Genomic DNA, 19,381 nt, shown 5'->3' with positions numbered 1-19,381 from the left:
GAGCCAGTAAACAAATTGTGATAAAAAGTGTACTCTTGGGTCACTTCTTATTCTACTCAACGTTAAAGTTAGTTGTTAACCTTTTTGACGCTCTGCCGCCATCTAGAGGAAGACGTGAAGCAACGCGCAGTCGCTTGAATTGGCCAATTGGCCGTGATTTATAACACTTATGTCACAGGTACGTATCAACATGCATGTGATTTCAAGATAAGTCAACAATGGGGTCTACAAGTGAATTATTGATTAGTGCTCAACCCTCGCCCACCGCGGTGACGTCGTTGACGCCAAGTAGCTTGACCAGCTCATCTTGCTGCGGTAGATGCCCTCCGCTTCCCCCCACCCTCCTTTCTTGTAGTGTTTTCGTCTTCGCGTTGCCTTTCCAAACATGTCGCTAAGCGGGGCTCTGTGGAGTCTGCCGTCGTGCTGGTTCGTGCAGCACTCGCTGGTGTTGCTGTGCTTCGTCGCAGTCGTCTTCAAACTAGTCGTGCTGCTCATGCAGAGGAGGAATGCCTTTCGGAACTTTGAGGCGTTCACGGGACCACCGGGACATTGGTTGTTTGGGCATGTCATGCAGGTAAGAAACAGAACATTTTGCGTAACATTGTGTTTGGAATGCTCGATGACATTGATTTAAAAAAGGAGGGGACAAAATACACGTTGCACGGCCGTGTGCTTTTGTTTGCACACGCCGCAGGACACTTGCTGAGGGTCAAGCTTGTTGCCTTGTTCTCTCTCAGTTTAAACAAGATGGGACGGACATGGACCTGATCTTGAAATGGGGGGAGCAGCACCCCTACGCGTTCACTCTGTGGTTTGGTCCCTTTGTCTGTTACATCAACATCCACCATCCAGATTATGTGAAAAGCATACTGACGTCCACAGGTGTGCAGTATTTTTTCTGCTTTATCTATGACTGAATTCTTCATAAGGTCACTTTAAGACTTTTCACTCAACGGTGTGAGTCAGATTAGTGCGAATATATGTATTGATTAATCGAATAATCGGCTAAAACAGTTGCATTATAGTATATTGCAAAATATTTTTGGCAGATTATTGTTTATTACCTGATTATTGTTTATCTGATATTGTTTAATGATTAAACAAAACCAAACAAATATGACGCAAGAGGGAGTGATGTAGTCACTAACCTTTCTGAAACTGAGACCTGCTTCTTGGGTACTGATTAATGCGAAGGGCTTTTACAACCCCAATTCCAATTAAGTTGGGACGTTGTGTTAAACATAAATAAAAACAGAATACAATGATTTGCAAATCATGTTCAACCTATATTTAATTGAATACACTACAAAGAAAAAATGTTTAATGTGCAAACTGATAAACTTGATTGTTTATAGCAAATAATCATTAACTTAGAATTTTATGGCTGCAACACGTTCCAAAAAAGCTGGCACAGGTGACGAGGTTCACCGCTTTGTGAACAAGTGCGTGAGAAAATAGTCGAACAGTTTAAGGAAAATGTTCCTCAATGTACAATTGCAAGGAATTTAGGGATTTCATCATCTACGGTCCATAATATCATCAAAAGGTTCAGAGAAACTGGAGAAATCACTGCACGTAAGCGGCAAGGCCGTAAACCAACATGGAATGCCCGTGACCTTCGATCCCTCAGGCGGCACTGCATCAAAAACCGACATCAATGTGTAAAATACGGCAACAGAGACCCTGGACTGTTGAACAGCTGAAGCTGTACATCAAGCAAGAATGGGAAAGAATTCCACCTACAAAGTGTCCTCAGTTTCCCAAATGTTTTTTGACTGTTGTTAAAAGAAAAGGGGCAGTAACACAGTGGTAAACATGACCCTGTTCCAGCTTTTTCGGAACGCGTTGCAGCCATAAAATTCTAAGTTAATGATTATTTTCTAAAAACAATAAAGTTGGTCAGTTTGAACATTAACTATCTTGTCTTTGTAGTGTATTCAATTAAATATAGGTGGAACATGATAGGCAAATCATTGTATTCTGTTTTTATTTATGTTTAACACAACGTCCCAACTTCATTGCAATTGGGGTTGTATGTGACACAGTTACGTGCTGTTATATTGAGTCTTTGGAAAGTAGTATTGATGTTTTCTATAATTGCGATGTGATAGTGGTCGTATTAAGATGTGGATTAAGGCAGGTAAGTCCCCACTGAAGGCCCGGTACTGAATGCACAACCCACTACTGTATTTAGATGAGTGCTACTGGATCTCATGTCACGTCTTTTTGTGTACCAATTTACCTTACAGAACCGAAAGATGATTTTATATATAAATTCATAAAGACCTGGATTGGTAAGACATACATTTTTTTCCCCTCCACTCCTTCCAGAGGTGGTAAAAGTACTTATACTCTGTACTTAAGTAGAAATAAAGATACTTGTTTTAAAAAAAAATTAATTAAATAAAAAAAAGATTCTGGTCAACGAACTGATTCAGCTCCTTAAGTAAAAGGAAAAAAGTAAAGACTTTGAAATGTACTTCAGTAAAATGAATTTGTACTGTTAAATAAATACAGTACAGATACCATTTTGTTACTTGGCACAATGGGAAAAATACTTTTCTGCACATAATTTTCACTCTTTCAGGGATCTCGTTGGATGTGCGTTCTGCGTCTAAGACTTGCAAAAATTAGCAGGCACACACAAGTATAATCAATCTGCGTCCATGGACGCAAAGCATTGCTTAACACCCAGCCCTACGTATGTGTGTTGCTGAAGTGCTTCAACACACTGTGAATCAAAGGAGTAATCCACCAAAACTATGAGTCCAACCAACAGGTGCTAGCCAATCAGAGGCAGAGTAGGGCGGGTTATTGTTTGATAAATAAAATGGACATAAGAATTTTCTCCGGACTTGATATATTTTCATTGTTGTGGTAACACATGACCCAGCGAGACGCTGGCGGAATGGCATTGGCTCCGTAGATGCACACAACAGGGACACTTAAGATAAAGTTAACTGTTTATTATTATTTATTATACTCGCTAGCCCTTGAGCTAATGAGCGAGCAAGCTAAGGAACTAAACAGACACATACATAGGAAAGTTATCTGTTTATTAACCCTAACCACAGCGACACATCAGTACTCATCCAGTGTTTGCCTACAGCGAATGTATTTGATTGACAATTAGTGATGCACCAAAATTTCGACCTCTGAAATTTTTCGGCCGAAAATTGCCCAAAAGTGCATAACACGTCACATGTTGATTACTGACGGCCGGTGCGTGCGAGTACGTACACATTTGAGTGAAGTAACTACGAGTAAGCAATGCCCAACTGCGCTTAGTTGAATTGACTGGGAGGTCACATATTTACATACAGCCTACACTCAGGGTTTGATAATGACCTAGTGCCATAAATGCGGCTAAATACATAAATAAAAATTGGCATAGTTTTATCATTGATAAATGGCGGGAATTCTTTATTTTTATATTTTAATTAATGTAAAGCGCTTTTTGTTGCATTTTTTTGTTTGAAAAGCACTTGATTGATTGATTTATAATTCCTCCTGGCGCTTCGGCTTTCGTTTATCGACCTGGGGCTTTTCAGTTTTCCTTCTCGGTTTCGGTCAAGAATTTTCATTTCGGTGCATCACTACTGATAAGTGAAGGTCTCACAGTCCTGCAGCTCAAGGGTGGGCCTTATTACATACGTGGTGATTTTTAAATTCATTCAAATTTGGAAGACTTTTTAAAAACAGTCTACTCTGTGGTGTGTCAAATTTCCAAGACATTATTTGGCATCTTTAGTGGGTTAATGACTCTACCTCTGTGCCTTATAAGAGATTTCATTCAATCAAGATCTCAATTGTGGTTCACTTAACCTCTCTTTATTTACAGCTTTTTTATGCCATGTTGTCATTCGCCGAGGTTAAAAAAAAGCTAACAAGTCAATTTTGACAATGTAAAGAGCAGAAAGTACAAATACCTGTTTTCAAATGTAAGGAGTAAAAGTAAAGTCGTTGTAAAAATACTCTCTCAATTAAAGTAAAGATACCTGAAAAATCTGCTTAAGTACAGTAACAAAGTATTTGTACTTCATTACTTCCCACCACTGCCTGCTGCATATTGTTACCCACACATTCCATCCTCAGGTGACGGCTTGCTGGTGTCTCATGGTCAGAAATGGTTCCGCCACAGAAGGCTGTTAACACCGGGCTTCCATTATGATGTGCTCAAACCACACATCAAATTGATGTCGGAGTCAGCTAAAATAATGCTGGTATGTACTGATTATTTATAGTATGTTTACATGATATACCAAAAACACAACACTTCCTTGTGTAATTAAAATGTTCTCTGAAGAGGTTTATGATGAAATAGCCATAAAAATATTGTATGTTGGTTTTAAATTGTGCCAAAGATGTAACCCAAATCAAAATAACCTACAAGGCAAAAAAAGCTGCCTGGTAAATGTACTCACCTGTTCTTGATTTTTAAAACCTATCCTTTTGCTTGCTGATAGTTTTGCATAGATGCCACCAGATGATGCCAAAGCACCGTCTAGTAGAAAAAGCAGTACCATGGCGTCATCTTGTGGCATTTTGGTGCCAAGGAACTATGTTGAAGTAGCGGCAGTTGAAGTAGTTGAATCACTATACAAGAAAAGTATAACAGGTTGAGCGCTGCCAAGTCTGTCTTGTTCATTCGGTAGGACAAATGGGAGTGTTATTCAAGCACCGGCGAGTCCTTCGAGCTGTTCAAACACGTCAGCCTCATGACGCTGGACACCATCATGAAGTGCGCGTTCAGCTACAACAGCAACTGTCAGACTGAGAGGTCAGCCTGCACGGTCTGCTGTACATCTTCTGTGCAGCAGACCAATATTAACGCGTCATTTTCTGGTTTCAGCGGAACAAACGAGTATATCAAATCGGTTTACGAGCTGACCAATTTGATCAACCTTCGCTTCCGGACCTTTCCTTACCACAGCGACCTCATATACTACCTTAGCCCGCACGGCTTTAGGCACAGGAGAGCCTGCAAGGTGGCTCACAGTCATACAGGTAAAAGCTCTGTTTCCCGTATTACAATGGTCCCCAACTACTGGGAACATTCGGTACTGAGCTGCACTGAGATATTGAAAATAAATATGTTATTAATTATCAATATGACTGAAGTTTTAGTTTGAAAATGGTGCAGGTGCATCCGCCAGTGCCTCTGTACGTGTTAAACCACTTGTTTTGTTCACGGGATACAATATATTAAAAGTAAGACAAGCAGCTGGCAAAAAATTAGTAAAAACTCAAAAGAGGCTAAATGATGAACCAGAAGAGGAAACTACAACTTCCAAGAAAAAGAAAGCTGTATTTAAGAAACAATATCAGCAGTCAGGCTTAAAATACAGTGGTGCCTTGAGATACAAGTGACACGAGCCGTCGTTCGGCCGATTTTGTTTTGCCTTGAGTCACAAGCAACAATTTGAGATACGAGCGCTGTATGGTGGTAATGAACTCAACTCACAACAAGGAGCAGTTCAGCAGATAGTGAAGAATTCTTTATTAAAAAAAAAAAGAGGCTTCAACACTCCCAGTTGAAGTTTACTTACAAACTAAACAAATCAAAGAGAGGTACACGTGGATTTAAAACAAACATAGCTTTGGCTTAAAGTCCGCTACAGCAATACTAGCACATAATGTGAAAGGCCGTAGGCAGGCTAACAAAAAGTGTTATAACCTTTCAGGCAACTGATATTTGAACACAAACGGTGGAGCAGCACATGCAGACAGAAAATACAACAATATTCAGCTGTATATATCCTTTATCCTCTGCTAAAAAGTTCTAATATTAATCCGGCTTGCTGAGGATCTAAGAGCATCTTCATGTACAGTATGCCCGTATGTATTATACTGCCACCAGAGGGCCAGGCGTACACACAAGAAGGAGCAGCACCATGTCCATTGAAGTGAAGCAAAAAAAACAAAAACAAAAATTGCCAAACTGTTTAATTTATTTACATTCTATTTAGTTATGTCATTACTGTATGTTTTTATGAAGCAAAACAATATGGAGTGCTAGTATTTCGTATTATAAAAACACATTGCAAACATTTTTCATGTTGTTTTCGGAGGCAGAGTATTGACAATTCCATTAACTTTAATGGGGAAAGATGGTTTAAGGTACGAGTGGTTTGTGTTATGAGCGTGTATCAACTTGTATCCAAGGCACCACTGTACGGGTTTATCTCTACAGGTGCACTAAGCCCGCCCTGTGTTTATGTGGCAACAAGCTCGCAAATGTAGCAATAAAACCTTAAGAACTGCTTTGGCACATCGACTTGTGTTCAGGATTAAAATGATAAATGGACTGCACTTATATAGCACACAATGCCCAAAGTGCTTTACAAAGCCTCACATTCACAAATCAAGGCAGAATAATGTATCCAGACTGCCCAAAAAAAGTTCCTTGCTCCCAATTCAAACATCCTTTCTTTGAGGGATGGGATTTTCTGCAGTGACGGAGTAGACAGCAAATAAGTGACAGTCTTAGGGTGTCATTGTCTACCGTTACCCCAAGATAAGACAGGCTTGTTGAAGAAAAACAAACACAGGGCTCCCGCTAATTATTAAAATAATGCTTTATGTGAAAACAGCAGTCCCCAACCAAAAGAGGTTGCCGTGTTAGACCCGAAAGCGGGAAAAAGACTCGACACTGTATGTCAAGTCACGTCTTCTGTCTTTGTATTTTAAAGAGGAAGTGATCAGAAAGAGAAAAGAAACGCTGAAGCAAGAGAATGAGCCGGAGCATAACCCGACCAAAAGGAACATGGACTTTCTGGACATTCTCCTCTTGGCAAGAGTAAGTTCAGAGATATTCACCCACGTGTTCTGCACATGTATCTGTATGACCATTATTGCTGACAAACTCAGTAATAGCCAATTAAACTTTTAGAATGGTGGCGCGTGGTCGAGGGTGTTCTAATCTAATTTACCCATCTTGTGGCCATTACAGAGAATCCTCACTTTTCAATAAACTAGCAACAAACTTGTTAACACAGTGGCGTAAAAAGTTACTTGGTCACTTGGCACAACAAGGAACGCTCAGTCATCGCTGTACTTACTGTTTTTTTATATAATTATCTTACATTTATAGCCGAGAAGTGTTTGTTATGCAATATTTACTGTAATGACTTTACTACAACTAATTAATACTACTATTTAAAACTTTACTGAGCGTTTTGACTTGTATACAATTCATGTTACGTCACTGCAGTAGGAATGGAAGTCTGTCGTCATTCCCCTGTATTAAAAGAAATTGGTGTCTTGGATGGAAATAGGGAGGGAGACAAGCGGTGTAAAAATATGAAGATGGCTGAAAACTGGCCTGTGGATATTTATGTACTTGTCTATTAGGGAGGGGCCATTATTTGTAAACATATTTGTAGTATTATACTATTACTGGTATATTACATTCCATGTCACGTGAGAGTGGAGTTTAAAACTAAATGAAGTAGAATTGTCTGAGAAAGGCAATCAAATTAGGCATTGTGTTGAACGTTTATGAACATAAATGCACATATCATTGCAGAGCGACTACTGAAACACTAAGATTCCATAACATCTTTAATACTGCGAAGGGATGAGACTGTTTATATTCTTCGCTGCTGCTGTTTTGGCTAGCAACTTAGTTGTAATGGGCTTAATGTCAATGTGCGAACAATAACGTCAATGAACTGAGATAAGTATACACTGTTAGACATTCCTGTAAGTTCTACAGTTCTTTACCACATACCATACAGTAAGATACTTTAAAATGATTATACAGTAATTAACTACAGTTGCCACTGGATCATGGGATTTTGGTTGACGTCACACAGAGTTAAGAGTATTTTGTAGCATAAGCCGCGTGGCTCCTAGCATGCATTGCATCATGAAATGTTGAACTGCCATCATAAAGATGTTAATACTTCATGTTCATCAACGATCAGGATTAACGTAGCATGAATAATGTGTGTTTATGTTACCCGTAGTTTGTTGAATGTGTGTCTTATTTAACTCTCGCGTTACATTTTACTGTATGTTGCACTTAGTTTTCATGAAACCCTCACTGCGGGTTGTGTGCGATAGAGTGACATCCCGGTCAGTGATAACGGTTACCTGCTGACTAGTAACTGCATTATGGACAAGTGTAAACTTTCTTGTGATTATTCCATTTGGACCACTTCATCTGCAAACCAAAACAGCTCCCTTTTTCCTCATACAACTCATCAGCACCGGAATAAAAATATCGAAAAAAATATTTTTTAAATAGTAACTCTCTGTTTAAAGTGTGATGTCAAACAAAATCCCATGATGCGGTGGAAACTATATTTAATTAAAGTATAATCACTTTATAGTTTGTTACTGCATGCTATGTGGCAATTAACTATAGAACTTACAGTAATGTCTAAGTGTACTGTAATGTATGTTCTCAGCATGCATTGTAATATTCATGGATCCACAGCATTTAAGCATTTCGGTGTACATAACAAGAGACGTATATAACAAGAGACAGATGCAAAAAAAAAAAAAAAAAACGATACAAGAAAGAATGATCATAGAAATCTATTGTGTAGAAATACCCAACACTAACAATGTGGCACCGCTACAGAAAAGCATACACGTAGATTTGGTAGTATCAGTATGTTTCCATTGAAGGAAGCTCATTGTAGAGGTCAAGAGACAGGAGCCAATTGTTGCGTTCCTAGAGTGTCACCTGATTCAGGTAAGCTAAATCGACTCGTATTGAGCAAATAATGATTCACAGCTGGTGTATGAGTACGATGTATCAAGTGGTGCATGACTCTAATATCCAATTCAGACTACTCACCACCCACTTTTTTTTTTTAACAATAACTTACTGACAGTCTTGCCAGTATATTACTGCGCATTAAAGTTTGCAGTAACTTACTGGCAAGTGTTGCCAGCCAGCCACTTGGACAACTTCAATTCGACGTCTGCCACCTGAAGATAACTTGCCAGTTTGATGTCTGAAACTGATGTAAGTCACATTTTTTTCTACCTCATGTATTGTGAAAATGATATTTTGTGTTATATCCATTCCGGGGCTTAACAACCGAACGCCTGTCGAAAGCCCATGATAAGGTTTGGTCTGCAGCGAGAGAGATATGTTTGGTGCTATCGGAGAGTCATTTTTGAAAATTTTTTGGCATTGTGTTTTTCGCCTGACAATGAACGTGAAATAAACGGACTAACGTCTCGGCGTGTAGTATTGGAAGGCGTTATGCTATGTTACAGCTGCGTCTTCGAGCGAGCGTCCGGAGCGAGAGGCATACTCGATGTGTTAGTTAAGACATTTTTTATTACTTCTTTGCAGCGAGTTTGTTGCCCTGTAATAAAGGAACTAACATCGCGGTGTGTTACAATACTTCTGCAATCATTAACTACATTTTAAGTCATGTGATGTACATGCAATAGTGAGAAAATGTTTTTTTCCTATTTCCGTGGCAAGGACGTGTCGCGGCATGTCATAATCATTCAACATTCCTGTTATCTGTCCTTTTTTTAAAGGTTGCACTTGCAGCCACACAGCCCACGCCAGCTATAACGTGCAGCTGACCATCTTGCCCGACACCCCACGTTTGATTTTCAATGAGAATAAAATATGGGCAGCAACATCTACTACTGTATCTTTCATACAGAGTTGGGAGTGGCAGCTGCCATCAAAATGAATACACAGGAAAGATCTTAGTAGCGTTACAGTGCAACTGTTGCACTGGGGTTGACCAGTGCAGTACACCATTCAGTTGATCATAAGAATTTTGAAGGGGGGGTGGGGATCTGGTATTTTTGTATCCATATTTCTCCTGTTGCGTCACCTGTCTTTTTAACCTGGCTCACACAATGAATTGCTTCATGATTACCAGAATAATCTACTACCATATTTTCACGACCACAAGGCGCACCGTATTAAAAGGCGCAGTCTCAGTTATGGGGTCTATTTCTGCGTTTAACACATACATAAGGCGCACCGTATTATTGGGCGCAGGCATGGTAAGACATATGCTAGCTTAAAACATATGGTAGCATGCATGCACGCTAAAACAATGTTTTTAAAAACGCAGCGGGAGAAAAACTGAGTTCGGTTGTACTCTATTCAAGTATTTAACAATGTACTCACGTTATTTTTTTGATCAATCCTCATCCACAAATCCTCATCTTCTGTATCCGAAACGAACAGCTGGGCAAGTTCTCTATCAAACACACCAGGTTCCCTCTCGTCATTGTCGGACTCTGTCTCGTTGCCGTGCGGCTCCTCAGAAATGATGCCGGCTTTTACGAAAGCTCGAACAATAGTGCAAGCAGACACGTTAGCCCAAGCATCCACAATCCATTGACAAATTGTGGCGTTACTCGCCCGGCGCTGCCTCCTAGTCTTAGTAAAGCTGTGTTCGCCATCTGTCATCCATCGCTCTCACGCCGCTCGCAACTTCACTTTGAACGCCGTTTAAACCGATGTCCAGCGGTTGGAGTTCCTTCGTCAAGCCTCCCGGAATGATGGCAAGCTCCGAGTTATTGCACTCAGTCGAATGGTGACTGTAGAGACGCTTCTCCCGGCTGTTATTTGATCATTAATCCGTTGCTCGAGTTGGTCTTCCAACTCGGGCCAGCTCGCCTTGTTTCCGCGGAAACTCAGCTTCTTCTTCTTGACTTGGCGAAGCTCGTTTTCCTGCTTCCTCCACTTACAAACCATGGATTCGTTGATATTGAATTCTCTTGCGGCTGCTCGATTCCCATGTTCCTCCGCGTAACTGATAGCTTGCAGTTTAAACTGTCCGCATGTCTCTTCGTAGGTGCCATTTTCAGGGGTCCTTAGCCAAACCGATATTGTTTTGCACAATGCACATACCGGCGCTATATACCTACCGGGGGGCGCACCATTCCCCCTTTAACGTCCGCATGCTGTCCTCAGCCACATCCGCTTTTCCTCTATATAAGCAGCGTGTCGGCAGGAAATGCTCCCAGTCAGTCAAGCGGAGTGCTCATCACACAACATTATTTATAGATTTTGGAACTCGGTGCATGCATAAGGCGCGCTGCATTATAAGGCGCCCCCCCCCCGTCCATTTTGGAAAAAATTGAATACTTTTAAGTGCGCCTTATGGTCATGAAAATATGGTATATGCGGAACATCACTTGACCAAAACTTGGTAAACAGGTCAGCGGACCTCCTGTGTAAACTGCAATAAAGAGCATAACTACATGTTGATGAGATGATGGTTTGAAGCCAAACTTAATGAAATTTTGTTTCTTTTATGGCAAGTGTCTTCAGTCAAAAGGTAAATTACAGGTATATAATTTATTATACAGATATTTGTATAATGAATGAGATATATATCAAACAGCAGAGTAAAACAAAGCAAAGTAAACAAAGATTTACCTTTAATCTGGCAGGACTATTAACCTGCTCATTCTTACAGTACATTTAAATACATGTAGACCTTAGGATACCTCTGTGCTCAACTGAGCATAGTTTATTTTCTACTGAAGCTATTATATACTCCCAAAACAACAACTCTAAGGGAAAAAGAGATTTTTATTCTGGTTTTCCTCATGTCTAGGTTTTATTTTTTTTTCCTGTATTTTTTTCGTAGCACAATACACAGTGGGAGGAAAACGTAAATGAACCCTTATGAAAATCTGATCTTCATCTAAATCACAAGAATAAACAGTCTGCTTAAACTAATGCCACACAAACAATTACAGTGAGACCTATGTTTACAAACAATTTTTTTAAAAAGAAAAAAGATTCCAAGTCGTGAGTACACACCAATACCCATCCCATTCCATACTATTTTTGGTTTACGAACAGTCTTGGCATGGCGGTGCAAGGCTCAGAAATTTGTGCTTTTTTTCACACCTTTAAACATTATTGGCTCCGTTACACATTGACTGGGCATTATGAGGTTAACAGCAGGCTGTTGTTGTCCCAGTGCAGTTGGTACAGCCATTAACAGACCAACTGTCAACTCAACTCTTTGCTTTGGCAGTCTAAAAATTAAATTTGTATATGATGTGTTACATGTTGACTGGCCTTATTTGGTATATTTTGAATGTTGCCCTTTGAAATGTTCGACATATTTAGACAAATAAATGTCTGACAGTCCCTCGGGCCAAGAAACAGCCCACTGTTAACATCATGGCCAGTCAATCTGTATACTGTATAAATGGATTTTCACCTGAAAGACTGGATTTTGTTGTTGTTTTACAGTGTTTTTCTAGAAGCTGCGCTGACATAAATCCAGAGAGGGGAACCAAAGCTAGGAAAGACCAGGCACCAAGCAAGAAGAGTGGCAGGATGGTGCAAAACAAGGCTGCATCGTGAAGCCACGTCAGCAAGAAGCTTGGTGATTTCAAGTGGGACTTTGTGTGATTTTACGCACACCCACAAACACATCCGTTGTGGTTCTTTTTATATATATATATATATATATATATATATATATATATATATATATAAAAGCTTGTCCAATGCTGTTAGACTTTCAATAAAAAATGTTTGAAAATGAACTACCTTTCTTTTGTCTTTGTCATTGATGATGGTGGTGATTATAATATTAATAATAATATGATATATATATATATATATATATATATATATATATATATATATATAATTATGATCAATAACTGGTGATAAAAATAAATATTGATGGCTAAAAATACAGTCCACATACTATAAATATTCATTTATTATTATAAAACAAATTACAGTATATTACTGGATCACTCAATATTACAGTATTTTATTTGAGGCAGGCATTTATTTGTCTCAAGTGGATGACGCAACAAGCTAATTGGTTTTGTTTTCAATCGTCAAGGATGAGAATCAGCAGGGACTGTCGGACGAAGATATCAGAGCCGAGGTGGACACCTTCATGTTTGAGGGCCACGACACCACCGCCAGTGGTATCTCTTTCATCCTCCACACCCTCGCCTGCTACCCGGAACACCAGAAAATGTGCAGGGAGGAGATTGCCCAAGTACTGGACGGCAAAGACATCATGGAGTGGTAACATATTTCCACGTACTATGACTCTGTTTTATAGTCCGAGTTAATTGATTAACAAGGACTGTCTTCGCTAGGGAGGATCTGGGCAAAATGCCATACACCACTATGTGCATCAAAGAATCACTGCGTCTATTCCCGCCTGTCCCTGGAATGGCCAGAAAACTGACCAAACCGATCACCTTTTTTGATGGAAGGACTTTGCCAGAAGGTCAGTAGTGTTCTATTGGTCGGTTCATCCGTACAGACGTAAAAATCTTACAACCCCAATTCCAATGAAGTTGGGACGTGTTGTTAAACATAAATAAAAACAGAATACAATGATTTGCAAATCATGTTCGACCTATATTTAATTGAATACACGACAAAGGCAAGATATTATGTTCAAACAGATATACTTTATTGTTTTAACAAATAATCTTGGAACTTGGAATTTTCTGGCTGCAACACATTCAAAAAAAGCTGGGACAGGGTCATGTTTACCACTGTGTTACATCACCTTTTCTTTTAACAACATTCAATAAATGTTTGGGAACTGAGGACACTAATTGTTGAAGCTTTGTAGGTGGAATACTTTCCCATTCTGGCTTGATGTACAGCTTCAGCTGTTCAACAGTCGGGGGTCTCCGTTGTCGTATTTTACGCTTCATAATGCGCCACACATTTTCAATGGGAGACAGGTCTGGACTGCAGGCAGGCCAGTCTAGTACCCGCACTCTTTTACTACGAAGCCATGCTGTTGTAACACGTGCAGAATGTGGTTTGGCATTGTCTTGCTGAAATAAGCAGGCGCGTGCATGAAAAAGACTTTGCTTGGATGGCAGCATGTTTCTCCAAAACCTGTACGTACCTTTCACCATTAATGGTGCCTTCGCAGATGTGTAAGTTACCCATGACATTGGGTCTAACACAGCCCCATACCATCACAGATACTGGCTTTTGAACTTTGCGTACATAACAGTCCGAGTGGTTCTTTTGGTCTTTGGCCTGGAGGACACGACGTCCACAATTTCCAAAAACAATTTGAAATGTGGACTTGTCGGACCACAGAACACTTTTCCACTTTGCACTAGTCCATCTTTGATGATTTCGGGCCCAAAAAAGCCGGCGGTGTTTCTGGGTGTTGTTGATAAATGGCTTTTGATTCGCATTGTAGAGTTTCAAGTTGCACTTACGGATATAGCGCCGAACTGTATTTACTGACATTGGTTTTCTGAAGTGTTCCTGAGCCCATGTGGTGATATCCTTTACACATTGATTTTTGGTTTTTGATGCAGTGCCGCCTGAGAGATCAAAGGTCACGGGCATTGAATGTTGGTTTTAGGCCATGCCGCTTACATGCAGTGATTTCTCCAGATTCTCTGAACCTTTTGATGATATTATGGACCGTAGATGATGAAATCCCTAAATTCCTTGCAATTGTACATTGAGGAACAATGCCCTTAAAATGTTCGACTATTTTCTCACGCACTTGTTCACAAAGAGATGAACCTTGCCCCGTCTTTGCTTGTGAATGACTGAGCAATTCAGGGAACCTCCTTTTATACCCAATCATGGCACCCACCTGGTCCCAATTAGCCTGTTCACCTGTGGGATGTTCCAAATAGGTGTTTGATGACCATTCCTCAACTTTCGTCAGTCTTTTTTGCCACCTGTCCCAGCTTTTTTAGAACGTGTTTCAGCCATAAAATTCTAAGTTCATGATTATTTTCTAAAAACAATCAAGTTGATCAGTTTGAACATTAAATATCTTGTCTTTGTTGTGTATTTGATTAAATATAGGTTAAACATGATTTCCAAATCATTGTATTGTTTTTATTTTTGTTTCACACAACGTCCCAACTTCATTGGAATTGGGGTTGTACTTAGAGGGAAATTATTAACTTTTATGTGATGTAAGGTGGGCAGCACGGTGCATGAGTGGTAATCACATCCGCCTCCTAGTTCTAAATTTGGGTGTTCGAATCCAGACTCTGGCCTTCCTGTGTGGGTTTTGCATGTTCTCCATGTGCTTTGTTAGTTTTTTCCCCAGGTATTCCGGCTTCCTCCCACATTTAAAAAACATGCATGTTAGGTTAATTGAAGATTCTAAATTGTCCATACAGTAGGTGCGAATGTGAGCAGGTATGGTTGTTTGTCTATATGTGCCCTGCGATTGGATGGCGACCACTCCAGGGTGTACCCCGCCTCTAACTCAAAAGTCTGTTGGGATAGGCTCCAGCCTACCTGCGACCCTCATGAGGATAAGCGGTACAGAACATGGATGGATATGATGTAAAGTCTTTCTCCCAACCTTTAACAACTGTTACCACAATTCGCATTTCCTTGTTTTTTGTTTTTGTTTTTGTATTTATAGGTTCTCTCATCGGGACAAGTGTGTATGCGCTCCACAGGAACGCGACTGTCTGGGAAAACCCAAATGTAAGTGAGGATTATTTTTGGCTGACAGGAGTGAAGACACTAACAACCAGTACTAAACATTTTGCATTTCCTTTGGGCACATTAAAAAAATATATATATCTAGTTTTAAAAAAATGAATCTTTACCAAATAGTTGAGATGACACATCATAGTTAAAAATAAATAAATAAATAAACAGGACAACAAAAACAGGAAGAAAAGTAATGAAAAATAAATATACAGCTCACAAGTTTGGGGGCTTATATATTATTTCATGTTTTCAGTTTTTTCACTGCATGGAAATGTTGCACAAACTATGAAATATTACCAAAGTGACTATTTCAATCTTCATCTCAGCTGTCTAGGGTGCAACAGCACACCTTTATGTGAGATGCACAATAACAAAAGGTGTTAGAAATTTTCATTTTACCTCTAAAAACATCCAAACGGTTGGATGTTTTTAGAAAACGGTTAAGATGGCACCCATGGTCCTTAAAGTTGCTTATTTGCTTTCTCAGTGCTCTATTGATTGGTCGAGCGGCTCGTAAACGGGTTAAAGGAGATATATTATGCATTTCTTTTCCAAATTTAAAACACTTACCAGGTGTCTTAAGATGCCTGTAGCATGCTTTTGTCAAAACACCTCAATGATCAAGAGTATAACAAAAATAACAAATGATCAAGAGTATAACAAAAAGGATCACGAATTACAGAAACATACACACCTTGTTTTTTTTCTCAAGCTGAAATTAGTCTGTTTTGAATTTGTGGCCCTGTCTCATGCAAGTAAGCCAGCTCTCACCCCACCCCATATAATGCGGGGCCAATTGAAAATACAGATTTCACCATGACAACTAGGGGCGAAGCTAGGAATGCTGCACTTTGAACGACGACATACTGTAAAGCACACACAAGCTCCCACAAAAGACAGTAAAAGCATGGATTGCATTTTCCCTTGTGGAGGTTGAAACTTCATAACCAAGCAGAGTATTTACACGGTAACGGACGCGTCGCCAAACGCAAATACTTGTCTGCTATTCACGTGGACAAGGGACCAAGCCCTGCCAGAGACCCAACTATCTGTAAATAAATCATAATAAAGTCTATTTTCCATTGTAAACCTATTGGTGAGGAGTCACCCATTGAAATAGATGGTCAAAACAAAAATGGATATCGACATTGAATCAGAATTGGACACTGGGTCTTTTTCAATGCGTGCAGCGTTTTACACCTCACCATGTGCTCCCAGCTTTGAACCAGACATATTGAAGTGAGTACTATTAAGGAAATAAGTAAAACTATTAACAGATGTAACGGTTTCCGAAACTAGGGTCTTCCAAATATGCCACAAAAGGTCTAATTATTGTCTTATGTCATCACAGGTGTTTGACCCACTTCGCTTCCTGCCGGAGAACACTTCCAAACGGTCGCCACATGCATTTGTGCCCTTCTCTGCTGGCCCGAGGTTTGTTTTGTTGATGTCGTGCAAATGTTGAAGGCATGAGGCTTTTCAACTTTACACCGCCTCCAGTCTATACTGAACACAAAAAGCAGACGCATTTAATTTGTGGGATAAAGAACCGATCCACTCAAAAATACAAAACATCTTTTAATCCAGTGTTTCCCAAGCTAGCGTGCTGTGAGCTGTAATCAGGTTTGCTGCGGAAAATTAGTAATTTTCAGCAAAACATTTACCTTTGTTCATCTATCTATGCCAGCAATGTATGACAGGCAAAACAATGAAATGCTCTTCCACGAGATGGCAGAAAGTACATAATTAACGTGTATTCAGTTTTCGTGACATTTTTGTCTTGGTTGTGTAGTTAGATTTTTTTAAAACTTAAAATACACTAGTACTTACAGAAAGTGATGTTCTGCTTTCAGGTGAAATTTCAAGATGAGCTTTAACTATAACCTTTACAAGTGAACTTAAATTCATCTTCTCTAAACTAGGGAGTGCACATTTTCAACTGTTGTATGTTTCAGTGTGTGTGTTGTTGTTGTTTTTTTTTCTTCACAACTTGCGGGTGGTTCTTTAATAAGGAGCAGAACAGCAAAATTCACAACAGGTGTTTGATTCATGAGTCGACCAATACAGTTCCTGGTTTAGGAAGTATTGGTATTTCAACAGTCCTGTTCCTCATCATGCTGTTTCGATTCTGACTTGATGAGACCGAGGCGACACCTAACAATTTATCAACAGGACCTGACCATTGCGAGCCTTCACAAAGGAAGTGGCCACTGTGTTTAGACTGCTGTCAAAAGTTATAGAAGTGGACCTCCTTCGAAATGTATTGGCAATTCATGGCTCCAACACACCTGTTGCGAATTTTGTTGTTCAGCTCCTTGTTAGAGCATAGCAGGATATAGTGATGCACCAATACCACTACTTTTCAGACGGAGTACAAGTACTTATATTTGAGTATTTGCTGATACCAAGTACCAATACTTGATAATGTGATTACATCTTGCACTTGGGATTAAAATGTGTTTTATTTTAATAAAATATTGTACAACACAAAAAAAAATAATTTCTAGAACATGACGAGTTTTTTGGAGTGTCAAGTAATCATTACTATTTAACATTCAACTGCATGTTTTTCGATCAGTCTTGCCACATATTACACATAAATGTAGCCTGTAACACAAGCCATTTCAGTTATGCGGTGTCTCAGTGTGAAAAATAGGGGGCAAGACGTAAAAGGAGTACACACCATACATAAGAGACAAAGAAGAACGCCCGGTCCGGTGGCTATAAAGAAGTAGAAAAATGGATGCCATGTTACTTCTGTGTGTTAACTACATAATAAGTTGAGTGAAAAGAAATAAAACACAGTTTCTTGAAAACGATTTTGCAGAGCATAATTTTCAGTTTGCTAATAAAGCGTTGCCATTTGTGTTTACCTTAAGTATCTCTACACGACTGACATTGCTCCTACTCCACCCAAATTTATGTCAGGTGTAGTAGTAGTGGAGAATTTTGTGAAGTCCGACTACAAAAGTATAGTATCGTCAAAAAGTCCTGAAACAATAAGCAGTTGGTCATACATTCAAAAGTTTATAAAAGGTCAAATGAAGTTCACCCGTAAAGGGTCTAGTGCATTTCAGGTTCATTCTGAAATTTCAACCAGAAGCCTGCTATCCTTCACTTTTTGTAAGTGTATCTTCCTTGGCTCAGTAAATTTGGGGGAAATCACCCAAAGTTGGATATCAAGCAATGAATTCTGTGCTAGAATTATTTGATAGAGCTCCTGTACTGGATCTCATTAGGTCTATATTCCCATCCATTCTAGGAACTGCATTGGTCAGAACTTCGCCATGAACGAGCTCAAAGTGGTGGTGGCCTTGACGCTCAGGAGATACCAGCTGATTGAGGACCCCACACGGAAACCCAAGATAATTCCTCGGCTGGTGCTTCGCTCGCTCAATGGCATCCACATAAGAATCAAAGCTCTTGACGCTTGAGTCGATTACTTCAGCAATATTTTAGTACATTTTAACACCCTGATGACCACTACCATTGGCAAAAATGCACCCAGGCCGTCCGCCTACATTCAGCTCCCTCTCGCTATGCCACTGCATCACTGCATTTCGTTTCATTGCTTTTGTGTGAAGTCTTTCTAGTAATCAGTGTCTTCATGAAGTGATTTAAGTGAATAAAGCAAATAATGTTTCTTTAGGGCCCAATGCATGTGTTGTTGGTTTTTGGGCAGTTAAAAATTAAAATGGTGGCAGGTGTGTGTCATATATTATTTTTTTTATTTTATTTTATTTGATGTTCATGCTCTGATTTTAAAAAATATATATCAGAAGTTACTCACAAGTTACTCTTTACTTGAGTAGTTTTTTCATTGATTACTTTCTTACTCTTACGCAAGTAAATATCTGGATGACTACTCTTTACTTTTACTGGAGTCATACTATTCTAAAGTCTACTCTTACTTGAGAAGAATATTTGGCTACTCGACCCACC

At 39.5% G+C, this 19,381-nt stretch overlaps 2 protein-coding genes across 4 annotated transcripts in view; one reads left to right on the top strand and one right to left on the bottom strand.

Annotated features, from left to right (window-relative positions):
- The window catches only part of LOC133401345 (zinc finger and BTB domain-containing protein 7B-like), a 56,571-nt gene that overhangs the window by 231 nt on the left and 36,959 nt on the right, over positions 1-19,381 (bottom strand). Inside the window, exon 5 of one of the 2 annotated variants that reach the window (XR_009768411.1) lies at positions 16,803-16,945. The exons of the other annotated variant lie outside the window; for it this stretch is intronic. The gene's annotated coding sequence lies outside the window, so the exon portion shown is untranslated. Of the gene's footprint in view, positions 1-16,802; positions 16,946-19,381 lie in introns of those variants that run through there. 2 annotated transcript variants of the gene reach the window in all.
- On the top strand, positions 109-19,206 carry LOC133401346 (cytochrome P450 4B1). Of its 2 annotated transcripts, XM_061674237.1 has the most exons (12): positions 109-574; positions 738-882; positions 2,250-2,294; positions 4,096-4,223; positions 4,656-4,780; positions 4,853-5,007; positions 6,693-6,799; positions 12,822-13,012; positions 13,087-13,220; positions 15,366-15,430; positions 16,791-16,873; positions 18,702-19,205. In XM_061674237.1, exons 1-12 carry the CDS (start codon positions 386-388, stop codon positions 18,871-18,873), a joined length of 1,539 nt encoding a protein of 512 aa, XP_061530221.1. In that variant the 5' UTR covers positions 109-385; the 3' UTR covers positions 18,874-19,205. The 2 variants fall into 2 exon arrangements, with proteins under 2 accessions (XP_061530221.1, XP_061530220.1); XM_061674236.1 differs by having other exon boundaries at positions 4,656-5,007; positions 18,702-19,206.

This window comes from Phycodurus eques, chromosome 4 (assembly GCF_024500275.1).
Source record: "Phycodurus eques isolate BA_2022a chromosome 4, UOR_Pequ_1.1, whole genome shotgun sequence".
Taxonomy (NCBI): domain Eukaryota; kingdom Metazoa; phylum Chordata; class Actinopteri; order Syngnathiformes; family Syngnathidae; genus Phycodurus; species Phycodurus eques.
Note: the sequence above shows the minus strand (reverse complement) of the source record. Positions and strands in the feature narration are given on the sequence as shown.

Excerpts from the sequence above, each read along its gene's own strand:
- LOC133401346 (XM_061674236.1), top strand. The coding sequence starts at position 386 with ATGTCGCTAAGCGGGGCTCTGTGGAGTCTGCCGTCGTGCTGGTTCGTG. Across the intron at positions 2,295-4,095 it reads ATTCATAAAGACCTGGATTG|GTGACGGCTTGCTGGTGTCT; the intron begins GTAAGACATACA and ends TTCCATCCTCAG. Across the intron at positions 4,224-4,655 it reads AGTCAGCTAAAATAATGCTG|GACAAATGGGAGTGTTATTC; the intron begins GTATGTACTGAT and ends TTCATTCGGTAG.